The sequence below is a fragment of the Heteronotia binoei genome, chromosome 18 (assembly GCF_032191835.1).
Source record: "Heteronotia binoei isolate CCM8104 ecotype False Entrance Well chromosome 18, APGP_CSIRO_Hbin_v1, whole genome shotgun sequence".
NCBI classification, from domain to species: Eukaryota; Metazoa; Chordata; class Lepidosauria; order Squamata; family Gekkonidae; genus Heteronotia; species Heteronotia binoei.
In genome coordinates, this window is record NC_083240.1 from 21,656,760 (window position 1) to 21,678,854 (window position 22,095).

The following is a 22,095-nucleotide window of genomic DNA, read 5'->3' on the forward strand; positions in this document are numbered from 1 at the left end:
GAGGAACAGCCAGCTCCACCTCTGGCACACACCGCTGCTGGGCACAACCTCCCCTCTCCTCTGTGAGACATCCCTCCCCCTGGCGAAGTGCTAGCATCTCCCAGTGGCCTCCTGAAGCCAGAACTTTAAGAGCGCACAAAGACAGACAGGAGACTGACACCCCCCTCTCAGTCTTCCTGCCAAGAAGGTTAAAAAAAAACAACCTGTCAACAAGATGACAGCTCGCTTCAGGATCTCCAGGGAGGGATTGCTTCCTGATCCATGGAAGCCTGCCAGTCAGCCAGCTCCAGGGACCCCCACTCAGCCGGGCACAGGGAGGTCCTCTCATGCCGTCAGATCCCCCCCTCCTGGAGGGAGCAGAGAGAAGGGGTCTGGATCAGTGTTCCCTCTAAGCTCGGGAGTCTTGTGAGCAAAAATTCTACTTCCTGAGCTCCTGGCATTAAAGTTGTGAGCCAGTAATTTGGCTACTGCATCCGTTAAGTTGATCTGGGGCCCTCCTTCCTGAGCTAAGACAAACATGAGTGAGCTGGAGGCTAAAACATTATGAGCTAGCTCACACTAACTCAGCTTAGAGGGAACACTGGTCTGGATGAGATTCTGCAATCTGCTGGAGGAACCCGTCTGGCACTTTCCCTTCATTCTCATTTAGGGTTGCTGCCCTCCAGGTGGTGGCTGGAAGTCTTCCACTATTACAATGGATCTCCAGGCAGCAGAGATCAGCTCACCTGGAGAAAATGGCCATTTTGGAAGCTGGGGTCTATGGCTTTATGACCCAGGCTCCACCCCCCCCCCCCCCCCAATCTCCAGGTATTTCCCAACCCAGATCTGCCAACACTATTCTCTTTTGAATCCTCACCTAGGGTTGCCAACTTCAGGTTAGGAAATTCCTGGAGCTTTGGGGAATGGGGCCTGGAGAGGGTGTGGTTTGCTAGGAACCTTGATGGGGAATAAAGCAGCGGCTCTCCAGAGTCTTCATATCACATCCTACCCAGGGCTTCTTTTTTTTTTTAGAAAAAGCCCAGCAGGAACTCATTTACATACTAGGCCACACCCCCTGACATCACTGTTGTTTCACACAGGCCTTTTTGAAAGAAAAAGACAGCATGAATTCATTTGCATATCAAACCACACCCCTGGCACCAAGCCACCTGGAACTACGTTCCTGTGCATTCCTGCTTTTTTTAAAAAAGGCCTGATCCTATCTGATCCTTTAAATCAAAAATCTTGAGGACTGAACCTGGGACCTCCTACATAGCCCGCAGCCATGCCTCCTCCCCTAATTTGTAATATTTTGTTCAACCGCGGTTCTTTTCTTTTAAGAAAATTACACATATTTAAATAAAGTAACATATCAATTACTCGCCTCTCCCCTTTCCTCCTAAGCGTGCAGCATTGCAATTCAGTCTCAAAGCCAGACAGTTCTGTTTTTCACAACAGGCAGCAGCCAAGGAAATTGAAGATATGCAAGTCTGTGACATCTGATGTTATTTGACCTCATAAGAACGTAAGAGGCGCCATGTTGGATCAGGTTGATGGCTCGTCCAGTCCAATGCACTGTGTCACACAACAGCCAAACCCTAGGGGCCATCAGGAGGTCCACCAGAGAGGCCAGAACTCCAGAAGCCCTCCCACCATTGTCTCCCCCACAAGCACTAAGAGGGCTTCTGACCCACCTCTTGTCCTGATGTCATCAGGCTGGCTGTAGCTTTGACCCTTCCGCCCCCCCCCCCCCCCATCAGCAACACCCAGTGATACAGGAACAGAGACAGCTTAATGATCATGACCCAAGGTAAGGTCTACTCCATATTACCGTTTAGGGGAGAAAACAGCCCAATGGGCTTTAATTTAATGGAGAATCATGTCTCAAAACCTGAACTTGACTGAACTCCAGCTGACAGGGTCTCTCCAGGGTCTCTCTCATGCTGAGGTCTTTCATATCCTGCCTGCTCCTTTTATCCGGCAGTTCTGAGGACCTTCTGCATACAAAGCTGATGCCCTGCCCCTGAGCCAGGGGCCCCACTCTAAGACTAACATGTGCACATGCAATTTTCAAAATTAATTGATTTTTATTGACTTTATTAATACCCCACCTTTCTCTGCAACGAGGATCCCAAGTGCCTTACGCCGTTCTCCTCTCATCCGTTTTATCCCCACAACAACCCTGTGAGGCTGGTCAGGCTAAGTGAGTGTGACTGTCCAAAGGTCACCAAGCAGGCTTCCATAGCCCAGTGGGGATTCCAAGCGGGGTCTCCCAGATCCTAGCCCAACACTCTAGCTGCTACACCATGCTGGCTCATAATTTTGCTACTTTAGATCTGATAAAAAAAAATTGCCACAGGGGCCTCCGGCTGTGTTTGCTGAAATCACCTGGGGAAAAATGCCCCCCTTTCCAACAATGGACCATATAACAGGGATTCCCTGGGTAGAAAACATCCGACCTCCCAAGCCCCAGGAACTATGCAATTGCAACCAAGTACCTTTACAGCTCTCCGCTTGACCGTGCAGTTGGGACTTTGGCAGTGCAAGACTTTCTCCTCCGTCACAGCCCGTTCGTCTAGAAGTAGAAGAAACAGATCAGCCTCTCTGTCCCTGGAACAAACTTCCACAGCCTGCAGACTTCAGATCAGCAGCCAGCCTGTGGCCACAATATTGCTCTGTCCATCTCTTGCAGGGGTGGGGGGGGAGTGGTAGGGGGGAGGCAGCCAGCTCTAAGAGTGGAAAAAACTAGTCTGTGGTCTGAGGAAGTGGGGAGGGGGGGGGGGGGGAGGAAGGGAGAAAAATCCAGACAAGGCAGATCTTCCGGAAACCAAGCAACAAAAGGTGCAAGACAGAGAAAGTGTGCCAGTTACAATCAAGGCTCCAAGCTGGGATGAAAAGCTTCCCGCTTGCAGGAACTGACGGGAAAGCGCATTTCGAAAGCGCAGCAAATCGCCTTCCATGTCAGCTTCACACAGCTGGAAGGGCTCAGCAGAGCATGCAGCGGTGGGGAAAAGGCAGAGACGCTTTTAGGAAACAGCAAGTGCCCAATCTCTTGAATCACTGTTCGTATTAGAATTTATTTACTTTGTTACGTCTCACCTTTCCCCTCAATGTGGACCCAAAGCAGCTTACGTCATTCTCCTCTCCTCTGTTTTATCCTCACCACAACCCAGTAAGGTAGGTTAGGCTGAAGGTAGGTGACTGGCCCAAGGTCACCCAGCCAGCTTCCAAGGCATAAGTGGGGATTCGAACCTGGGTCTCCCACATGTTAGTCTGATGCTTCAACCACTACATCACACTGGCTCTCATTTTGCACGATATTGCTTTGTTGTGTGATTTGTCTTAATTTTGCATTTGTAGTTTAACTAAACCTGTTTTTTTAAAAAAAACAACAACGGTAGTCCCCTGTACAAGCACCAGTCGTTTCTGACTCTGAGGTGATGTCACATCACAACGTTTTCACAGCACACTTTGTTACAGAGTGGTTTGCCATTGCCTTCCCCAGTCATCTGCACTTTCCCCCCAGCAAGCCGGGTACTCATTTTACCAACCTCAGAAGGATGGAAGGCTGAGTCAACCTTGAAAAGGATGGAAGGCTGAGTCAACCTTGAGCCGGCTACCTGAACCCAGCTTCCACTGGGATCGAACTCTGGTCTTGAGCAGAGCTTGGACTGCAATACTGCAGCTTTACCACTCTGCACCACAGGGCTGCTTTTTTACCTTTTTAGTTTAACTAAACCTGTTTGGAGTAGTTTAAAAAGTACCATTTTTAAAAAAAAAATTCACCCCTTTCTGCCCACAGTGACTTTTCCCTCCTCAAGAGCACTAGATGTTTCTTGGGCAGTCAGTACAGGGTCTTTTTCTTTGCCAGCAGGGAGCACCGGAGCCTTACAGCATTTGGGCAGCGTGTGTTTATTTGCAAGTAAGCAGGCTGAATGTGGAGGGAGCCAGCAAGCCTCTACAGACAGAGCCATTCTTTAAGGCAGCATCAGTCCCCTCCAAAGCAAACAGTTTCGCTGGGAACTTCCCCCCTCCCTATGGTTTCTCCTCCTAGCTATGAAAGTCAGACTTGTTTCTTTTTGTTGGCTGTGTTGCAGTTCTCAACTGCTTTTCCAGCTCCCACCTGCGCATGTGGGGTGTCCCATCATCTGCATCCACATAGGGACCATTCTCCGTATGGACTGATTGCCTCACATGGGGCCATTCTCTAGTTTTCCCTTTCTATGGCCCTGTGCCCAGAATCCTCCACCCAGCACCGATGGAGGTCTGGGGGGAAAACATTTGCCCTGACCTAGATAGCCCCAGCTAGCCTGATCTTGCCAGATCTCAGAAGCAAAGTAGGATCAGCCCTGGTTTGTGTGTGTATGAATGGGAGACCACCAAGGCTGTGATCGCGCACACTAAACAATGGACTTTCAGTGCACTTTCTAACTGGATTTTGCTGTGTGAACTGGCAAAATCCAGTTGGAAAGTGCACTGAAAGTGGATTGAAAGTGCATTACTGTGTGTGTGTGCTTGCAATACCAGGGTTGCTACACTGAAGCAAACCACCTTTGAATGTCTCTTGCCTTGAAAACTCTATGGGGTTGCACAGAGCTGCTTTTTTTTTTTTTTTGCAGAAAAAGCCCAGCAGGAATCATTTGCATATTAGGCCACACCCCCTGAATCCAAGCCAGCTGGAACTGCATTCTTGTGTGTTCCTGCTAAAAAAAACAACAACGCTGGAGTTGCAAGTCAGCTGCAACCTGACAGTCAAAATAGCATATATCATTATAATGATAGCAATATACCTGCTACCAGGGCTCTTTTTGTAGGAAAAAGCCCAGCAGGAACTCATTTGCACATTAGGCCACTCCCCCTGACATCACCATTGTTTCACACAGGGCTTGTCTGTAGAGAAAAGCACAACAGGAACTTATCTGCATATCAGGCCGCACCCCTGACACCAAGCCAGCCGGAACTGCGTTCCTGCTCAAAAAAGCCCTGCCTGCTATCAGTTTTTTAAAAGCCCTCCAGTGGCTTGAGTAGGGGGAGTGGCAGGCCAAGATGATGTGGAGAGGGGATTGGCAGCAGGGAGGACTGGAAAGCCACACCTTCCTGTTCCAATTTGGACTAGCTTGCTTTGACTCCAGTGCATCTGGTCCTATCAGGCCAAAGCAGGTTCCAAAACCCCAGAGCAAAGGAGGAGAAACTGCAGAAGGAGCATAGCAGTGGGATAATATTGTGCAGATGCTCTGAAAACCCTGCTGCCATTGGGGAGCCGGATACAGTCAGCAAACCCTCTGTGTGGAAGCCTCCCTAGTTCAGTAGCCACTGGTCATCAGTGTTGAAGAAGGCTGAAGAAGCCCTCCCCATCCGCTCAGTCTAGAAACAGCAATGAACCATCAGGGTGGAAGTTAAGCAAAGATGCCTTGACACGACACAACTGCCTTTTCATGATTCATGTTTCCCAGTAAGCTCCAAGCTGTTTCGGAAGGAGCAGGATATAAATGTACAGAAATAAATGCATAAATAAGCTGCAGCAACAACTGTGGGCCAGCAACCAAGCCACACTGTCAACTACGTAACTTTCTTTATTTAGGATATTCTTATGCCACCTCTCCAGAGTCTTGTTCAAGGCAGCATCTGATCAAAATAATAAGTTACCAATACAAGCCAATAAAACAATCCCGGAGACATAAAAACAGCATCCTTGTAAAACAAACCACAGGCCTTAAAACAGATGGAATTGTTAAAAACAACAACAAGCCCTTCAGTAAAAAGAAATGTTTAGTCCTGGTGCTTAAAAGACTGTAAGGTAGGCACCAAGTGAACCTCACATGGGTAACCTTTAAATGAAAGGTCTTTATAGAGTATTGAATGAATAAACGTTCTGACCTGAATAGTCCAGGCTAGCTCGGTTAAGGCTAGCTTGATCTATCACAGGGGTGCCCAACCTTCCTTAACATAAGAGCCACATAGAATAAATGTCAGATGTTTGAGAAGGAAGGAAGGAAGGAAGGAAGGAAGGAAGGAAGGAAGGAAGGAAGGAAGGAAGGAAGGAAGGAAGGAAGGAAGGAAGGAAGGAAGGAAGGAAGGAAGGAAGGAAGGGCAATAGAGGAGGGGTAGAAAGAAAGCAACTTTAAATACATTCTCCAAGCCAGCCAATGGGAGGCAGGCTTTGAGAGCCACACAATATGTGTGAAAGAGCCACGTGTGGGTCCCGAGCCACAGTTTGGCCAATCCGGTCTATCAGATCTGGGAAGCTAAGCAGGGTCAGTCTGGTTAGTACTTGGATGGGAGACCACCAAGGAAGTCCAGGGTTGTGAAGCAGAGGAAGGCAATGGCAAACTACCTCTGCTCCTCCCTCGCCTTGCAAACCCTACAAGATCGCCATAAGTCGGCTGGGACTTGACAGCACTTTACACACTCATGCACAAATCAATCTAAAGCTTTTCCAGTGTTGTGAACTTTCTCTTCATTCTGCATCATGAGGTGCTAAAAATGCTTTATTTGAAAACACAGCGACTGCCACTGTCTGTTTACACATCCCCGCTGCTTCACATTATCGCTCTCTCTGTGTGTTCTTATGTCCTACAATATCCAAACACCACTTCCTCATCTGCTGAAGTTTCCAGTTCAAGTTCCGATTCTGCATTCTTCATTACAAAAGATGAATACATATCATGCTGTGCCAACCGATGTTCAACCATTTCCCACTTAAACATCAAGGAATTTTTCCTGTGGTTCTTTTAAAACACGGTAGTGCAAAGTGCTCTTGAGTTACACTCAACTTACAGTGACCTATAGGGCTTTTAGGTCTAGAGATGAGCAGGGAAGGGATTGCCATTGCCTGCCTCTCTGTAGCAACCCTGGACTTCCTTGGTGGTCTCCCATCCAAGTACTAAGCAGGGCAGACTCTCCTTAGTTTCCAGGGCTTTTTTTGTAGCAGGAACTCCTTTGCATATTAGGCCACACATTCCGGATGTAGCCAATCCTCCAGGAGCTTACAGTAGGCCCTGGAATAAGAGCTTTCTGTAAGCTCCAGAAGAATTGGCTACATCAGGGGTGTATGGCCTAATATGCAAAGGAATTTCTGTTACAAAAAAAAGCCCTGTTAGTTTCTAAAATAAAGACTAAGAGCTGTTTTATAACCTTCTTTTGTCTACCTGATAGTTTACAAGCAGGTAGCAGTTTACAATAGCCTCCCCTTACTTTTCCCACAACAGGCACCCTGTAAGGTAGGTGGGGCTGAGAGAGTTCTGACAGAACTGTGACTGGCCCAAAGTCATCCTGCAGGCTTCATGGGGAGGAATACGGAAATCAAACCCAGTTCTCCAGATCAGAGTCCACCACCCTTAACCACCCAGCACTCTTAACCACCTTGAGATCTAATGAGATCAGTCTAGGGTTTTTTTAAAGATACCATGGCCAATTTCTTCTCCAACAAGACTTTCAGTGACATCTCCATGTCTCATTGTTCCTTTAATCTTGTAAACTTTTCTGTTTGCTCCAGAAACCATCCAATAGTTGTACCATAATAAATGCTACAACGTAATCTAATATTCAAGGGACATCTATCCTCCATTGGTTTTTCTTTGGAGCTGAGTAGCATATGCAGACCATGATTTTAGTATGCCTTCTCCCTTGAGGCTTGCCTGACTCCCATTTTACTCTCCTTTAAACATGGGGCCCAATCATACCTTTTTACTCCAGCTTTTAACTGGGTATTTCCACCTTCTAAATCTGTTTTTACAACCTGCTTCTAACCTGAGGACAGTTTCGCTGAACGTTTTTCTCCTTTTCTATGCTCCAGGCTTGTTTTTAAACAGCTTGTTTTCATTTTAACGGTGTTATGATTCCTTTCTTTACTCTTTTAACCCTTTTGTTTTTTTACTCTTGTTGCCTGGAGCAGGTTGGTGGAGAGGTGAGACATAAATTCTAGAAGCAAATGAATAGCCTCCTGTGCCATTGATGAATATTTAATTCTTTATTTCCTGTTTTAATTGAGCACAGCACCAAACTAATGGAAAGCAACAACAAAGCCACATCATTAGCGGAAAAATAAAGGGCTGCGTCAAGTCAAGGGGGGGGGGGGGAATCATGTGGATCAGGAATCCCCAGCCTTTTTGAACCTGTGGATGCCTTTGGGATTCTTGAGATGATCGTGGGGCACCTGTGATCATAAGTGCAGCAGTGGGTGCAGCCACAAAATGGCTGCCGCAGGAGGTGAAGACCCTCATGCTGTGATGTCAGCTGCTGTCAAAGCAACATTTTTAAAAAAATCTGTGCAGACAATCAAATCCCCAGTTGCTGGGACCCTGGCCTGGATAGTCCAGGCAACACAATCTCATCTTGGAAGCTAAGCAGGATCAATGCCAGCAAGCGCTTGGATAGGAGACCTCCTTGGAATACCAGCAGTCGAAAGGCAGGGGCAGGATTTATTCTGCCATTTCTCTGAATGTCCTCCAGGCCTCCAAAGGTCACCATAATTCCAGGTGTGCACGCACGCATGCATGCGTGCACACACAAACACACACAAAAATACAAAAATACCCCCCCCCCCAAAAAAAAGATTTGCAGGCAAAAGCCCTACCCACTTTTTAAAAACCACTTGGTGGGTGCCAGAAAAGGCACTTGTGGGTGCTCCCGTGCCCCCTGGCACCATGTTCAGGACGCCTGATGGGGATGTTCAGCTGCTGCTGTGAACACTTTCACATTTGCAGTGTCACTGAAAGCTCTATGGAGAATCATGGCCGTGTGGAAACAACCCACATTCAAAACTTGCCTCTGCAACAAACTCAATAGGAAGCCTTAAGTGAAGACATTCTATCTCAACCCCTCATTCACAGTGTTAGTTATTATTCATTATCGTCATCATCTGCTTTTATGTAGATGTTCCATCTTATGTCAAGAAGAGCGTTGAGGTTTATCATGTGGTGTGTACACAGAGTATGTCTCAACACTTTGTCTGGCTCCTTCTTTCCTTCCATAGGCTCATGATGCAGATGTGTGCCAAATAACTTGCCTTAAGTTACCCATATTAGAGAATCTGGCTTTACAGAGGGCAACATTGAAGTAACCTGTGACAGAATTTGGATAGTTGCTTCTGCTAGCATGACAGGGGAGTCAGTTTGGTGTAGTGGTTAAGTGTGCGGACTCTTATCTGGGAGAACCGGGTTTGATTCCCCCACTCCTCCACTTGCACCTGCTGGAATGGCCTTGGGTCAGCCCTAGCTCTGGCAGCTGCTGTGAGAGCCCTCTCCAGCCCCACCCACCTTACAGGGTGTCTGTTGTGGGGGAGGAAGGTAAAGGGATTGTGAGCCGCTCTGAGACTCTTCGGAGTGGAGGGTGGGATATAAATCCAATATCATCTTCTTCATGACAACACATGAGGGCCGGAGGCTATCAGTAAAATCCTAAGAGCACTTCCCGGGGAGTAAGCACCACTGAATAAAACTGAGTATGATCCTGAGTAGACCTGCTTAGGATGGCTCTCTAGCAATATGCTTCACTGTCATTGCTGATGGTATGTTATGATCACAGGCGCCCCGCTATCATCTCAAGAACAATGGGTTCTGCAGACTTCTGCAGCACTTCAAAAACCTGCAAAGCCTCTTTGACCAGAGATTTATAGTTGGGCACCAAAAATGAGTTTGATGCAACATGGTCAAAAATGCCACCAACAACTCTCTAACCGAGTCTCAGAGATTACCCCAACTTCTGTCAATCATCTCCAGTTTTCAGCTTGCCCAGTCCTTGGCACCAAAAAGATTAGGAACCAGAGAATGCACACTTCTTGATCATGCAAGTTACCACCCACTACTTACACAAATTTGCCTGATTCATTCCTGGCGAATGAACAACATTCCCCTGCAAATGAACAACAAAGGTAAATGCAACATTCCCCTGCTGTGATTTTCAAAGATCATTGATACAGCATTAACGTATTGGGCATAGCAAAAAACTCAGGATGCCGAACTCTTCCATGTATTCAGCCCCAGCGAAAGAGATCCGTACCTCCTCAAATATCTGAAATCACAGACAGATACTGATGAAGACATTGGAAGAAAGTTTTTGCAACTGGTATGAACATGTGACGCTGCTTTATATTGAATCAGACCCTTGGTCCATTAAAGTCAGTATTGTCTACTCAGACTGGCAGCGGCTTTCCAGGGTCTCAAGCTGAGGTTTTTCACACCTGTTTGCCTGGATCTTTTTTAGTTGGAGATGCTGGGGACTGAACCTGGGACCTTCTGCTTACCAAGCAGATGCTCTACCACTGAGCCACTGTCCCTCCCCGATCTATATGTGGGCAGGGAGCTTGGTGGGCAGGGGGCAGTGACAGTTTCCAAGACAGTGCTTGAATGCCAGTGCTTGGAGTGACACTGGTAAAAAAAAAGTGCACCATTTCCCACCCCGCTGTCTTGAGCCAGGGAAAAGAAAAAAGGCTGTTTTTGTAGGTATTGCTGCAGGATATGGCAGAGTTGGTTCAGTTTATTTTTAGCAGTGAACCAAGCAAGTCCCAAGTGCAGGTCTCCAGCCAACAACAACAAGTGAGAGTCTGCATTCGTCTTGACGGCATCAGCAATCTACCTTTGACCTCATGCTCCAAGCCCTGCCAGCAAACTGACTCACAGCTGGGATTTTTTTTCCCTCCCAAATTTCCACTAATCCCAAATGCAAAAAGGAACCCAAAACCATGAGGCTTGCCTATTAAGGAGGTCAGCGAGAGCCAGGTATGTCTGTTAACTAGAGGCAGCAAACGGGCAGAAAGGGATGAGTCAAGGTGGGGTGCCGGCTGCCATAGGTGTAGCATCAATGATGCACTTGGCAGTGCCTTTGCCTTACTGAGCCACAGCCAACCTCACCCACCATATTGTGCCACTGTTCTGGTGGTTGTAGGGATTTCCCCAAGCAAACTGGAAATGGTGTGTGTGTGTGTCACTCTAGTATTTCTGCCTCTGTGCCACACTCTGCACTCAAATCTCACTCTGAACCTCAAAGCTGTCGCCCTGACCTGGATAGCCCAGGAGGCAAACCTGATCTTGTCAGATCTTGGAAGCTAAGCAGGGTCAACTCTGGCAAGTACTGGAATAGGAGAGCCCACTGCTAAACTTGCCTTCACAACATTTTGCAATGGAGACAGGCCACACAATTCAGCTGTGAAGCATAAGTGTTTGGAACTTCTCTGCCATTCTAGGAAGAAGAGATGGGAAGAGTCCAAGAAAACAACAGCACTCTTTGGGGTCCACCTGGGAAAATAAGCCCCATCTGGCTGTCTCCTCCAGGTTGCCTTTGCTGCTGAGGGCCACCCCAAGCTTAACGAATCCCCAGTCCCCCAAATGGGTCTACAATCTGCTTTTAAGCTTTAACTGTTACAATGATCTTTAATCCAAATCCCATTGTGAAGGCTTTTCTTTTGTGATGGGCTGCTGGCATTCAAAAATAGCTCCCTCCTTCCAGCACGTTTCCAGACATGACACCCTGATTGTGCTCCCAGGGACTGTGGTGACTTCTTGGAGCTGTGCAGGTCTCAGCTTGGTAGGGGAGACTACTGAAGGAAGAAGAAGAAGAAAAGAAGAAGAAGATGATGATGATATTGGATTTATATCCCGCCCTATACTCTATCTCAAAGCAGCTCACAATCTCCTTTACCTTCCCACCCCCAACATACACCTTGTGAGGTAGGTGGGTCTGAGAGAGCTCTTACAGCAGCTGCCCTTTCAAGAACAACTCCTATGAGAGCTGTGGCTGATCCAAGGCCATTCCAGCAGCTGAAAGTGGAGGACTGGGGAATCAAACCTGGTTCTCCCAGATAAGAGTCTGTGCACTTAACCACTACACCAAACTGGCTCTCAGGAGGGGATAAACCGGTGAGTGGTGCCCTGAGTATCCCCCTAGAAAGAGCAAGACAAGGAAAGGGAAAGCTTATAGGAGCAGCTAACTATGAGATGAATAACCTAGATCAGGGATGGCCAAACTGGTTTCACACATATTGTGTGGCTCTCTCAAAGCCCCCACTGTCCAGTCAGCTAGCTTAGAGAAAGCCTCTGTCTCTTTAAATCACTTTGCCACGCCAGCCAGCAGCTTGGAGAATGCATTTAAAGTTAAAGTTGCTTTCTTTCCACTCTCCCCCCGCCCCGATCTATTTGCCTTCCTTCCGGCTCTCAAACATCTGACATTTGTATCTTGTGGCCCTCAAACATCTGACTTGTTTCCTATGTGGCTCTTACATTAAGCAAGTTTGGCCGCCCCGATGTAGACTTTTTGTTTTGGCAAGACTTAAGTTACTTCTTCACAATGGGGTGATTACCTGATTGGCTCTCATTGCTGCAGAGAAAGCAAAGGCATTTGCCATAGCTCAGAGACCCTTCGTATCAGGTGATTACCCATTCTTTATCCGCACACCTACTGTTTATCCCCCCCCTTCCACTCCAAGTCTCAGTCCTTCTGAGTATCTCAATCAGAGCCAAGCTTATATCACCTTTGGCAAGTCTAATCCTTTTAAGAAGCTGAACAGAGGAAGGTTATGCAGATTGGAGGATGGTTCCTTCGGGGGTTAGCAAACTGTTTTTTCAGATATGCTTCTGGAATTGTAAATATCATTCCTCCTCCTCTGCCACTTTGTACTCCACATACTCAACAATCATTCAATGGATCCTTTGGGGACATTCAAACCTGTTCTGCCTGAGCTTATATGTCTGGGTGTCTCCTGCAAAGGTTTTGTTAAAATAGCATGTTAGACCCCCAACTAAAACAACCGAGGGCATTGAAATGCTATACAGTCAAAATAGTGATGGGGTCTACATCACCTCAACATGATAAAACTCCCATCATACAATAACAATGCTATGTTATTTTCCTGCCTGTTTTTCTGCTTTTGTATCCTGCCTTTCTTCCAAGATATTCAGAGCAATGAACACTGTTCTCCCTTCCTTGTTATTATCCTCACAACATTCCTGTGAGGTAATTAGGCTGAGGGAGAGCATAACTTGCCCTAAGTCACCCAGCAAGCCTCAAAATAAAGATCTGAACCAAGGTCTCCCACTAGTAGGGTTGCCAGCCTCCAGGTGGGGCCTGGAGATCTCCCACTTTTGCAATTGATCTCCAGCTGGCAGAGATCAGCTCCTCTGTAGAAAACGGCTGCTTTGAAGGGTGGACTCCAGGGCATTATGTCCCATTAAATCCCCTCCCCTCCCCTCCCCAAACCCCTCCCTCTCCCAGATCTACCCCCCCAAAGTCTCCAGGTATTTTCCAACACAGACCTGGCAACCCCATCTCCCAGATACTACTCCAACCCAAACCAATCCTTTAACCACTAGACCACAATCACTCTCAGATGGTTTATGACCAGTTCTGGATGAAGTTGCACTCCCTGAAGGCACAGGTTCACACTTCACAGCCTGGGGGTGTTCCCATTCCCAGCTCTGTGGCTTCTGATACAAATTGCAAAGGCAAGGAGAAAGATATTCCAGCAGCTGGAACCGGTTCACCCGCCGTGACCGTTCCTAGAAAGGACAGGCTTAATCACAGCTGTAAGTGTCTCGGTAACATCCAGATTGGATTACCGTAATGTGCTGTAGGTGGAGCTGCCTTTGAAAAATGCAAGGAATTAGCATTAGGTTCACAACACAGCTTGCTAGGGTTTGCACAAGAAAGAACACACATCACCCTGGTGGTTCACGGTATTGGTTGCCCAATTCCCATGCCCCACCTTTAAAGCTTTGAGGATTCCTCCATTTTACCTGTGATCAGAGAGCAGTGGCTGGTTTCCTGCTTTCTAGAATCCTGTTTACGGGTTACAGTGATGGGCATCCGGAACAGAACTTCCTTGACTGTGGCTCTGAAACTCCCTAGCCCTTCAGCTCCTGCAGTTTTGGCCTTCCAGAGCAAAGACCATTAAACCCATGGCAGGCATTTGGTGATGTGTAATTGCCTAACCCAGACCCAATTGCTTTGTCGCCACTATTATATAGTGGGTTCGATGCATTGAGGAGGCGAGGCTGTGGTGATAATCAGCTCTTTATTAAATACAGCATAGTATGGGGCTGCACTAAAAGACTGGGGAACAGGGCCAATGGGGCCAACTATATGCAACTCAGGGTTCCCGCACAAGCACGTTATTGGATCATTCAAACCAGCAGGGCACCTGTGATTGGAACAGGGCAGCAGGGATTTGGATCTGGCTGCCCATTGTTCCCAAGTCCCCAAGCTCAGTCCTACAGGCTCCAATGAGCCCGGCAGGGACACCCATATCAGTCTTCACTTTGGTCCGCATACATAACATCCTGCCTTTCATTTCTGTTTTGCATTGCAGTGTTAATACATTGACTTTTTAACAAGTATTTTGTATTTGCAAATCGCCATTAATAGTAGAAAGGCAGGATAAGCAATATCTAAAATCTATATGGCTGCTGTTACACTGTGCAAGATTTGCTGTGTTGTGGTATCTTCAGGCTGGAAGAGCGCAGGAAGATTTAGGAATAAGCCTATCTCCATCCCTAATGTTTTCTGCCACCCCAGAAGGTCGGACCAGAACCAACAGGTTGAAATTAAATCAAAAGGACTTTTGGCTAAACATCAGAAAGAACTTCCTGACAGAGTGATTCCTCAGTGGAACAGGCTTCCCTAGGAGGTGGTGGTGGGCTCTCCCTCTTTGGAGGTTTTTAAACAGAGGCCAGACGGGCTGTGAACTTAGGCAGATCATGAGAGGGAGAGCAGGAAGGGTTTCATCAGTGCTTCATTCTCATGGCCCTTTCTTACACGCCCACGGAAATGAAATCACCACATTGGGGTCAGGATGCAATTTTCTCCAGGCCAGTTTGGCCAGGGATCCTGGAGGGTTTTGTCGGGGGGGGGTGCCATCTTCTGAGCATAGAGCAAGGGTCACTGAGGGTGTTGCAGGGGAGGCAGTTCTGAATTTCCTGCACAGATGACCCTGGAGGTTCCTTCCAACTCTATCATTCTAAGAGCAAATAGCAACTAATTGATTTTAAAACTCACTTTAAAACAAGCATACATTGGGACTCCACTGGAGTCGATTTGACACCCCCTCCCCAACAACATGTTAGCAAAATGCTTTTAAGCAGGGTTGCAGGGCAGGGGGGGGGGGTAGGGTGGTTATATCTAGGCTGGGAAACCTCTAGAGATTTCAGGATGGAACCTGAGGAGGACAGGCACCTCAGTGGGGTACAACGCCACTGAGTCCATCCTCCGAAGCATCCATTTTCTGCAGGGGAACTGATCTCTGTAGTCTTGGGATGAGCTGCAATTCTGGGAGGTTTCTAAGTCCCAACTGGAGGCTGGAATCTTTACTTTTAAGAAAGGTAGAAAAGTTTTTTTGTTTGTTTGTTTGTTTTTAAACCTCTCCTATGATCTTAGTTGAGCTATAGGAACAAAGAAGGCAGCTGCATCTCGGTCAGCTTCCAACATCGTCCAGAAGACACCCACCTCTCCCCACTGGCTAACAGTGGGTAACACTAACAACAAAGCATCTCCAGTCACTGTTTACATCCCTGGCCATTTTGCCAGCTAGCTCCACCCACCAAGTCTCTCCCACACAGATTAGGCTATAAGAAATGGACTTTCCAATCCACTCCTCCCCTGCATAACTTGCAAATTTCAGAAATCTCTTCTTTAAAGAAAACAGAACAATCCTAACAAGAATCCAGCAGTTTTTAGACCTGGCTGAGAAGGCAAAGTTGAAAGGCTTCAGGTATCAGCCATGGAAGATGGACACAGCCTGGCCTCTTTCTTTTGTCCTCAAGATGGTCAAGAGAAATATGCATGTTTGAGAGCCGGGCTACCCACGCTTTGAAATTATTCCCCCTACCCTCACCGAACAAAGACGTCTCTATCCACCACGAGGTCACTTCTGGCCCTGGCTGCTCGGTAACAGCCTCCCCATTGGCTGCCTCGCCAGGCAAAATTATCATTGCAGTTGACCTATTATGAATAATAACGGAAGTGAATGAGGAATTCTTTCAACTGGGGAAAAAAAGGAGAAAGGTTTTTTTTTTCCCAAATGGAGGGGAAAACAAGGAAATCCAGGGGCAGCCCTGGGATCAAGCAGCACTTTTAGGCTGAGACCCTTGAGCCAGGCCTCAAGAATGGGGTTGCCAGCCTCCAGGCAGTAGCTGGAGATCTCATGCTATTACAACTGATCTCCAGGTGGCAGAGATCAGTTCACCTGGAGACAATTGTCCCTTTGGAACTACCACCATCTATTATTTATTTATTTATTTATTTATTTTGAAATTCCTTTCCTCCCAAAACTCCATCCTCCTCAGGTTCCATCCTCCAGATCTTCAAGTGCTTTGCGACCCGGAGCTGGCCACCCTACAATGGAATTATTGACTGTTGTTTTCCACACCAGGGTAGGGATTGCCTTGGGAAACATACTTAAGAAGGTTACCCTGGCTGAATACAGGTATATGGGCCTAACTGCATGTTAAGCTTTCCACATGTTTCTCCAAAGACTTTCAGTCACACAGGGTTGCTAGCTCTGAGTTGGGAAATTCTTGGAGATTTGGGGTTAGAATTTGGGAAGGGTTGTGGGAAGGGACTCAGCCAGCTATAATGCCATAAAGTCCACCTTCAAAAGCTGTCATTTTCTCTTGGTGGGGGGTGGGGGGAATGATTTCTATTGTCTAGAAATCCATTGTAATTCTGGGGGGTCACCAGGCCCCACCTGGAGGTTGGCAACCCTATCAGCTGCTACTTCCCTGCTAGAATTCATACCAGGACTGCGACACTTTGGGTAAAGGACTTCAGCTTTCCCCTGGGCCATTTTCCTGTCCTGAAACAGCCCTGGGAGGGCTCATTGTTTCCATTTCTAAGGTCATTTTCCGTATTACCCCACGTTTCTCCCTAAATGGGACACCAAGCAGCTTGTCGCATCATTCACCGTTCTTCCACTTTATCCCCACAGCAGCCCCAAAGTCACCTGGATGAGCTTGCATGGCAGGGCAAACCCCCTTGTCCCATTCTAACCTTTATGCCTGCACATGCACTGATAGTGGGGACAGAAAGGTTTCCACAAAGGAGCAAAAAGCTGATTCACCATTACAATCTTTGTTGAGCTAAATACCAGTCACCAATGCCTAAACAGCAATCACTTAAGCAAGCTGTGATGCTTAATTTTTTATATTTATATCTCACTATTCTCCCTGATTGGAGACCCAAAGGAATGTTTCACATCATTCCACCCCCCTTCACTGAAGGTTCACAACAACCACCTCAAGAGGCTAGGTGGGGGTGAGGGTGAGAGACTGTGACAGACCCAAGGTCACCTGGCAGGCTTCCATGCTTGAGTAAGGGATTCAAACCCAGGTCCTAGTCCTACACTCTAACTACTAGGCCACACCAGCCCTTGATGGCTTGCCCCCCCCTCACAAACTTCACACCAACAGATGAAGCTGCCTTATGCCTAGTGAGACCCTTGAGCAACCAGGATCAGGCCTTGAATTCAGCAGGAGCTTACAGCTCCTGAACCTTTCTGATGCCCGCCCCCCACCTTGTCCATTGAACAGTAGGTGCAGCTGCATAACAACCCCTGGATTAGGAGAGTGGGCAGCCAGCCAGCCACCAGGGGCTTTGCCACACCCCCAGCAGCTCTCATTAACCCCTGGAGAAGCTGATGTCACCCTTTCTCCACTTCTTATGTGATTTTGGGCAGCGGGTGACTTGCTGGCCTTTTGACTGGGGGGGCAGCCAAGGAGAGCCCCAGGTGAGCGAGGCCTGATTGGGCTGACTGGATCTCTAGCCAGCCCAAGCGGCCTTGCTCCCCGGGGGCTCTCCTTTTTTGTGTCAGATTGCTTTCGGCTGGTGGGGAAGGCGGCATATGCTAATGAATTATGCTAATGAGCTCCACCACCTATTTTTCTACAAAATGACTCCTGACCAGGATCCTTGTCTACTCGACAGGGACTTTCTGGGGTTTCAGGCAGAGGACTTTCCCATCATCTACTGCTTGGTCCTTTTAAACTTGGATATGCCAGGGATTGAACCAGGGGCTTTCTGTGTGGTAGGCAGATACTCAACCACTGAGCCATGGCCTCTCCCATTAGAAGCCTGGTGGCAATCCTTCTCATCCCTCATTTCATACAGTAAAACAGATCCACAGGTCAAGGATTCAGTGGTACTTCAGCTCCTCTCACCATTCTCTCCTGGTTTTCCTTCCCCTCCCTGGTTGCTTCTTAGGTCATTATAATTCTTTCTACAATGCTCACATAAATTACTGATGGTACATTGATCCTAAAGAACAATCCCCACATCACTTATATTTTTATCCCATGCTTTCTCCAAGTTGCTCAGGTCAGTGTACAACGTTCTCCACCAGTTTGATATAGTGGTTCAGAGCAGAAGACTCTAATCTGGAGAAGTGGGTTTGATTCCCCACTCCTCCACATGCTGGTGCTGGTGTGACCTTGGGTCAGTCACAAGTTCTCTCAGAGCTGTTCTCTCAAGAGCAGTTCTTGAAAGAGGTCTCTCAGCCCCACCTACCTCAGAGGGCATCTGTTATAGGGAGGGGAAGGGAAAAAAGATTTCAAGCCACTCTGAGTGAAGGGCAAGGTATAAATGCAACTCTCCTCTTCCTTCTCCTAGCTTTAGCCTTATAACAACCCTGTGAGGTAGGTTAGGCTGAGTCAGGATTGCCAACTCAACTCTAGGTTTCCTGGGAATTTTGAGCCAGGGTGCAGGATAAGAGAAGGGACTCAGGGTGTGTAATGCCATAGAGTTCAATCTCCAAAGTAGCCATTGCCATCAGGGGAACGAATCTCTGTTGTCTAGAGATTAGCTGTAATTCTGGAAGATCTCCAGGCCCCACCTGGAGGCTGACAACCCTAGCACTGAGTAGCAAGACCAAGATCAGCTAGCAAGCTTCATAACTGGAGGCAGGACATCCAGAGCCAAGTCCAGCTCTCTAACCACAGCACCACTCTGGCTGGTCAAAAAGGTCAGGAGAATGGGGTGGGGGGCCCTCAGCTGATAATAAGGCATTTTGAATGATTTCTGCCAGGACCGGAACCAACAGGTTGAAATTAAATCAAAAGAGTTTTTGGCTAAACATCAGAAAGAACTTCCTGACAGAGTGGTTCCTCAGTGGAACATAATAATAATAATAATAATAATAAATTTTATTTGTACCCCGCCCTCCCCCGCCGAAGCAGGCTCAGGGCGGCTAACAATACGGTGACCAATGGTGCACCAACAGTAAAACAGTTACATTAAAAACATTAAATTAACATTAAACTAACCTTAAAAGCCTGAATTAAAACAATTAACTAAAACATTTTATGACGCTATCCTTGACATTCTTCTAGTTGATGCTGATGGCGGATTTTCAGTTATTCATAAGCTAATTTAAAAAGGGTGGTCTTGCAGGCCCTGCGGAACTGATCAAGGTTCCGCAGGGCCCGCACCTCCTCTGGGAGTTGGTTCCAGAGATGTGGGGCTGCGGCCGAAAAGGCCCGAGAGCGAGTATTCTGTAATTTAATTTGTCTTGGCCCAGGGGTAGTCAGTCTGTTCTTTCCTACTGACCTCAGTGCTCTCTGGGGTTCATACGGGGAGAGACGGTCCTTCAGGTAGGCTGGTCCTCGGCCATATAGGGCTTTAAAGGTGATAACCAGCACTTTGTACTGGACCCGGTATACAATCGGTAGCCAGTGCAGTTCGCGTAGCCCCGGCCGCACATGTTCCCATCTTGGGAGACCAAGTAACAGCCTGGCCGCCGCGTTCTGCACTAGCTGTAACTTCCGGGTCCGGCACAGAGGCAGCCCCATGTAGAGGGCGTTACAGTAGTCCAATCGTGAGGTGACCGTCGCATGGATCACCGTTGCTAGGTCCCGATGCTCCAGGAAAGGGGCCAACTGCTTTGCCCGCCTCAGATGGAAGAAAGCTGACTTGGCAGTGGCTGTTATCTGGGCCTCCATTGATAATGAAGGCTCCAGTAAAACACCCAGACTCTTCACCTGCTGCGCCGCCTTTAGCTGCACACCATCGAAGGTCGGGAGGGATATTTCCCCCCCTGGAGTGCCGCGACCCACACAGAGAACCTCTGTCTTTGCCGGATTCAGCTTCAGCCCACTCAGTCTAAGCCACGTTGCGATAGCCTGTAACGCCCGATCCAGGTCTTCCGGGGGGGAGGCGGGCCGGCCGTCCATTAGCAGATAGAGCTGGGTGTCATCCGCATATTGGTGGCAGCCCAGCCCAAACCTCCTGGCAATCTGGGCAAGGGGGCGCATATAGATGTTAAATAACATCGGGGAGAGGACTGCTCCCTGAGGCACCCCACAATCTAGTGTGCGCCTCTGGGATCGTTCACCCCCGATCGCCACCCTTTGTCCCCGACCCATGAGGAAAGAGGAGAGCCATTGTAAAGCAGACCCCTTAACCCCAATGTCGGCGAGGCGGTGGATCAGTAGCCGATGGTCGACCGTATCAAATGCAGCCGACAGATCTAATAACATCAGCACTGCTACACCGCCTCGATCCAGTTGCCGTTGGAGGTCATCTGCCAAGGCGACCAAGACCGTCTCCGTCCCGTGGCCCGGTCGGAAGCCAGACTGGCACGGGTCTAGGACAGAAGCGTCATCTAGAAATCTCTGTAGCTGCAACGCCACTGCCCTCTCGATGATTTTACCTAAAAATGGTAAGTTAGACACCGGTCGATAGTTCGCCAATTCGGCCGGGTCTGCTGTTGATTTTTTCAAGAGGGGGCGGACCAAGGCCTCTTTCAGAGGCGTTGGAAAACGCCCCTCTAAGAGGGATCTATTTATGATGTCCCGTAGAGGACATCTAAGCTCCCTCTGGCAAGATTTAATCAGCCAGGAGGGGCAAGGGTCCAGATCACATGTTGTTGGGCGAGCAGCGGAGAGAATTCCATCAACTTCTTCCAGGCTGAGTGGGTCGAAGTGGTCCAGCAGTAAATCCGAAGACAGGCGCGGAGCCTCAGTCTGACTTACTGTATCTAATGTGATAGGTAGGTCTTGGCGGAGTGATGAGATTTTATCTGCAAAATATTTCGCAAATGCCTCACAGCCTATCTCCAATTCTCTAATGTTTGGTTTGCCTTGTGGCAGTGTTATAAGATCGCCAATTACCCTAAACAGTTGTGCTGGGCGCGAATTTGCAGATGCAATCTTGGCTGCAAAGTATTGTTTCTTTGCAGCCTTGACTGCCATCTCATATGACTTCATAAACGTTCTATAGGATGTTCTCGTCACTTCGTCCCGAGTATGCCTCCACCGCCTCTCTAGTCGTCTGAGCCCTTGCTTCAGCTGGCGTAGCTCCAAGGTATACCATGGAGCCAGCTTCATACGAGGGCGCAGAGGGCGCCGGGGTGCGATTTCGTCGATGACCCTGGATAGCTGATCTTGCCAGACTTCCACCAGGTCATCGAGGGAATCGCCAGTGGGCCAAGGGTCCCTCAGGGCCGTTTGGAACCGTTCCGGGTCCATCAGGCCCCGAGGGCGAGCCAAAATAGGCTCTCCGCCCATACAGGGTTGGGGCGGCACCTCCATACGGGCCTTAAGGGCTAGGTGATCCGACCATGGGACCGCTTCATCTGCGATATCGTTCACCAAAATCCCAGACGCAAAGATCAAGTCTAGTGTGTGTCCGGCCTGATGCGTGGGTGTTGTAACAAATTGAGAGAGTCCTAGTGTCGCCATGGAAGACACTAGGTCCATCGCCTGAGTGGAGGCCGTGTCGTCGACATGGACATTGAAGTCACCCAGGACCATAAGTCCCGGGCTCTCCAATGCCCAGCCCGCCACTGCCTCCAATAGTGATGGTAAGGCGCTGGCTGGTGCGTTAGGCGGATGGTACACCAGCCAGATCGCCAACCCCTCCCCAACATCCCACCACAGACCGACACACTCGATGCCATCGATCTTTGGGGCCGGGAGAGCCCTAAAGGAGTAAGCCTCCCGTATGAGCAATGCCACCCCTCCCCCCCGCCCGTTACTCCGTGACTGGTGAAAGACCGAGTAACCTGGGGGGGTCATCTGGGAGAGAGCTACTGTCTCTCCTTCCCGCACCCAGGTCTCGGTCACGCAAGCCAGGTCCACGTCCTGCCTAAGCAGGAACTCCTTAAGGGTTGAGGTCTTGTTATTGATGGACCTGGCGTTG

General features: G+C 48.4%; 1 protein-coding gene across 1 annotated transcript in view; it reads right to left on the minus strand.

Annotated features, from left to right (window-relative positions):
* Positions 1 to 22,095, minus strand: part of PLEKHG5 (pleckstrin homology and RhoGEF domain containing G5) — a 125,671-nt gene that overhangs the window by 82,320 nt on the left and 21,256 nt on the right. The window contains exon 2 of the mRNA XM_060258784.1: positions 2,478 to 2,554. Coding sequence (XP_060114767.1) covers positions 2,478 to 2,554 — 77 coding nt within the window. The remainder of the gene's footprint in view (positions 1 to 2,477; positions 2,555 to 22,095) is intronic.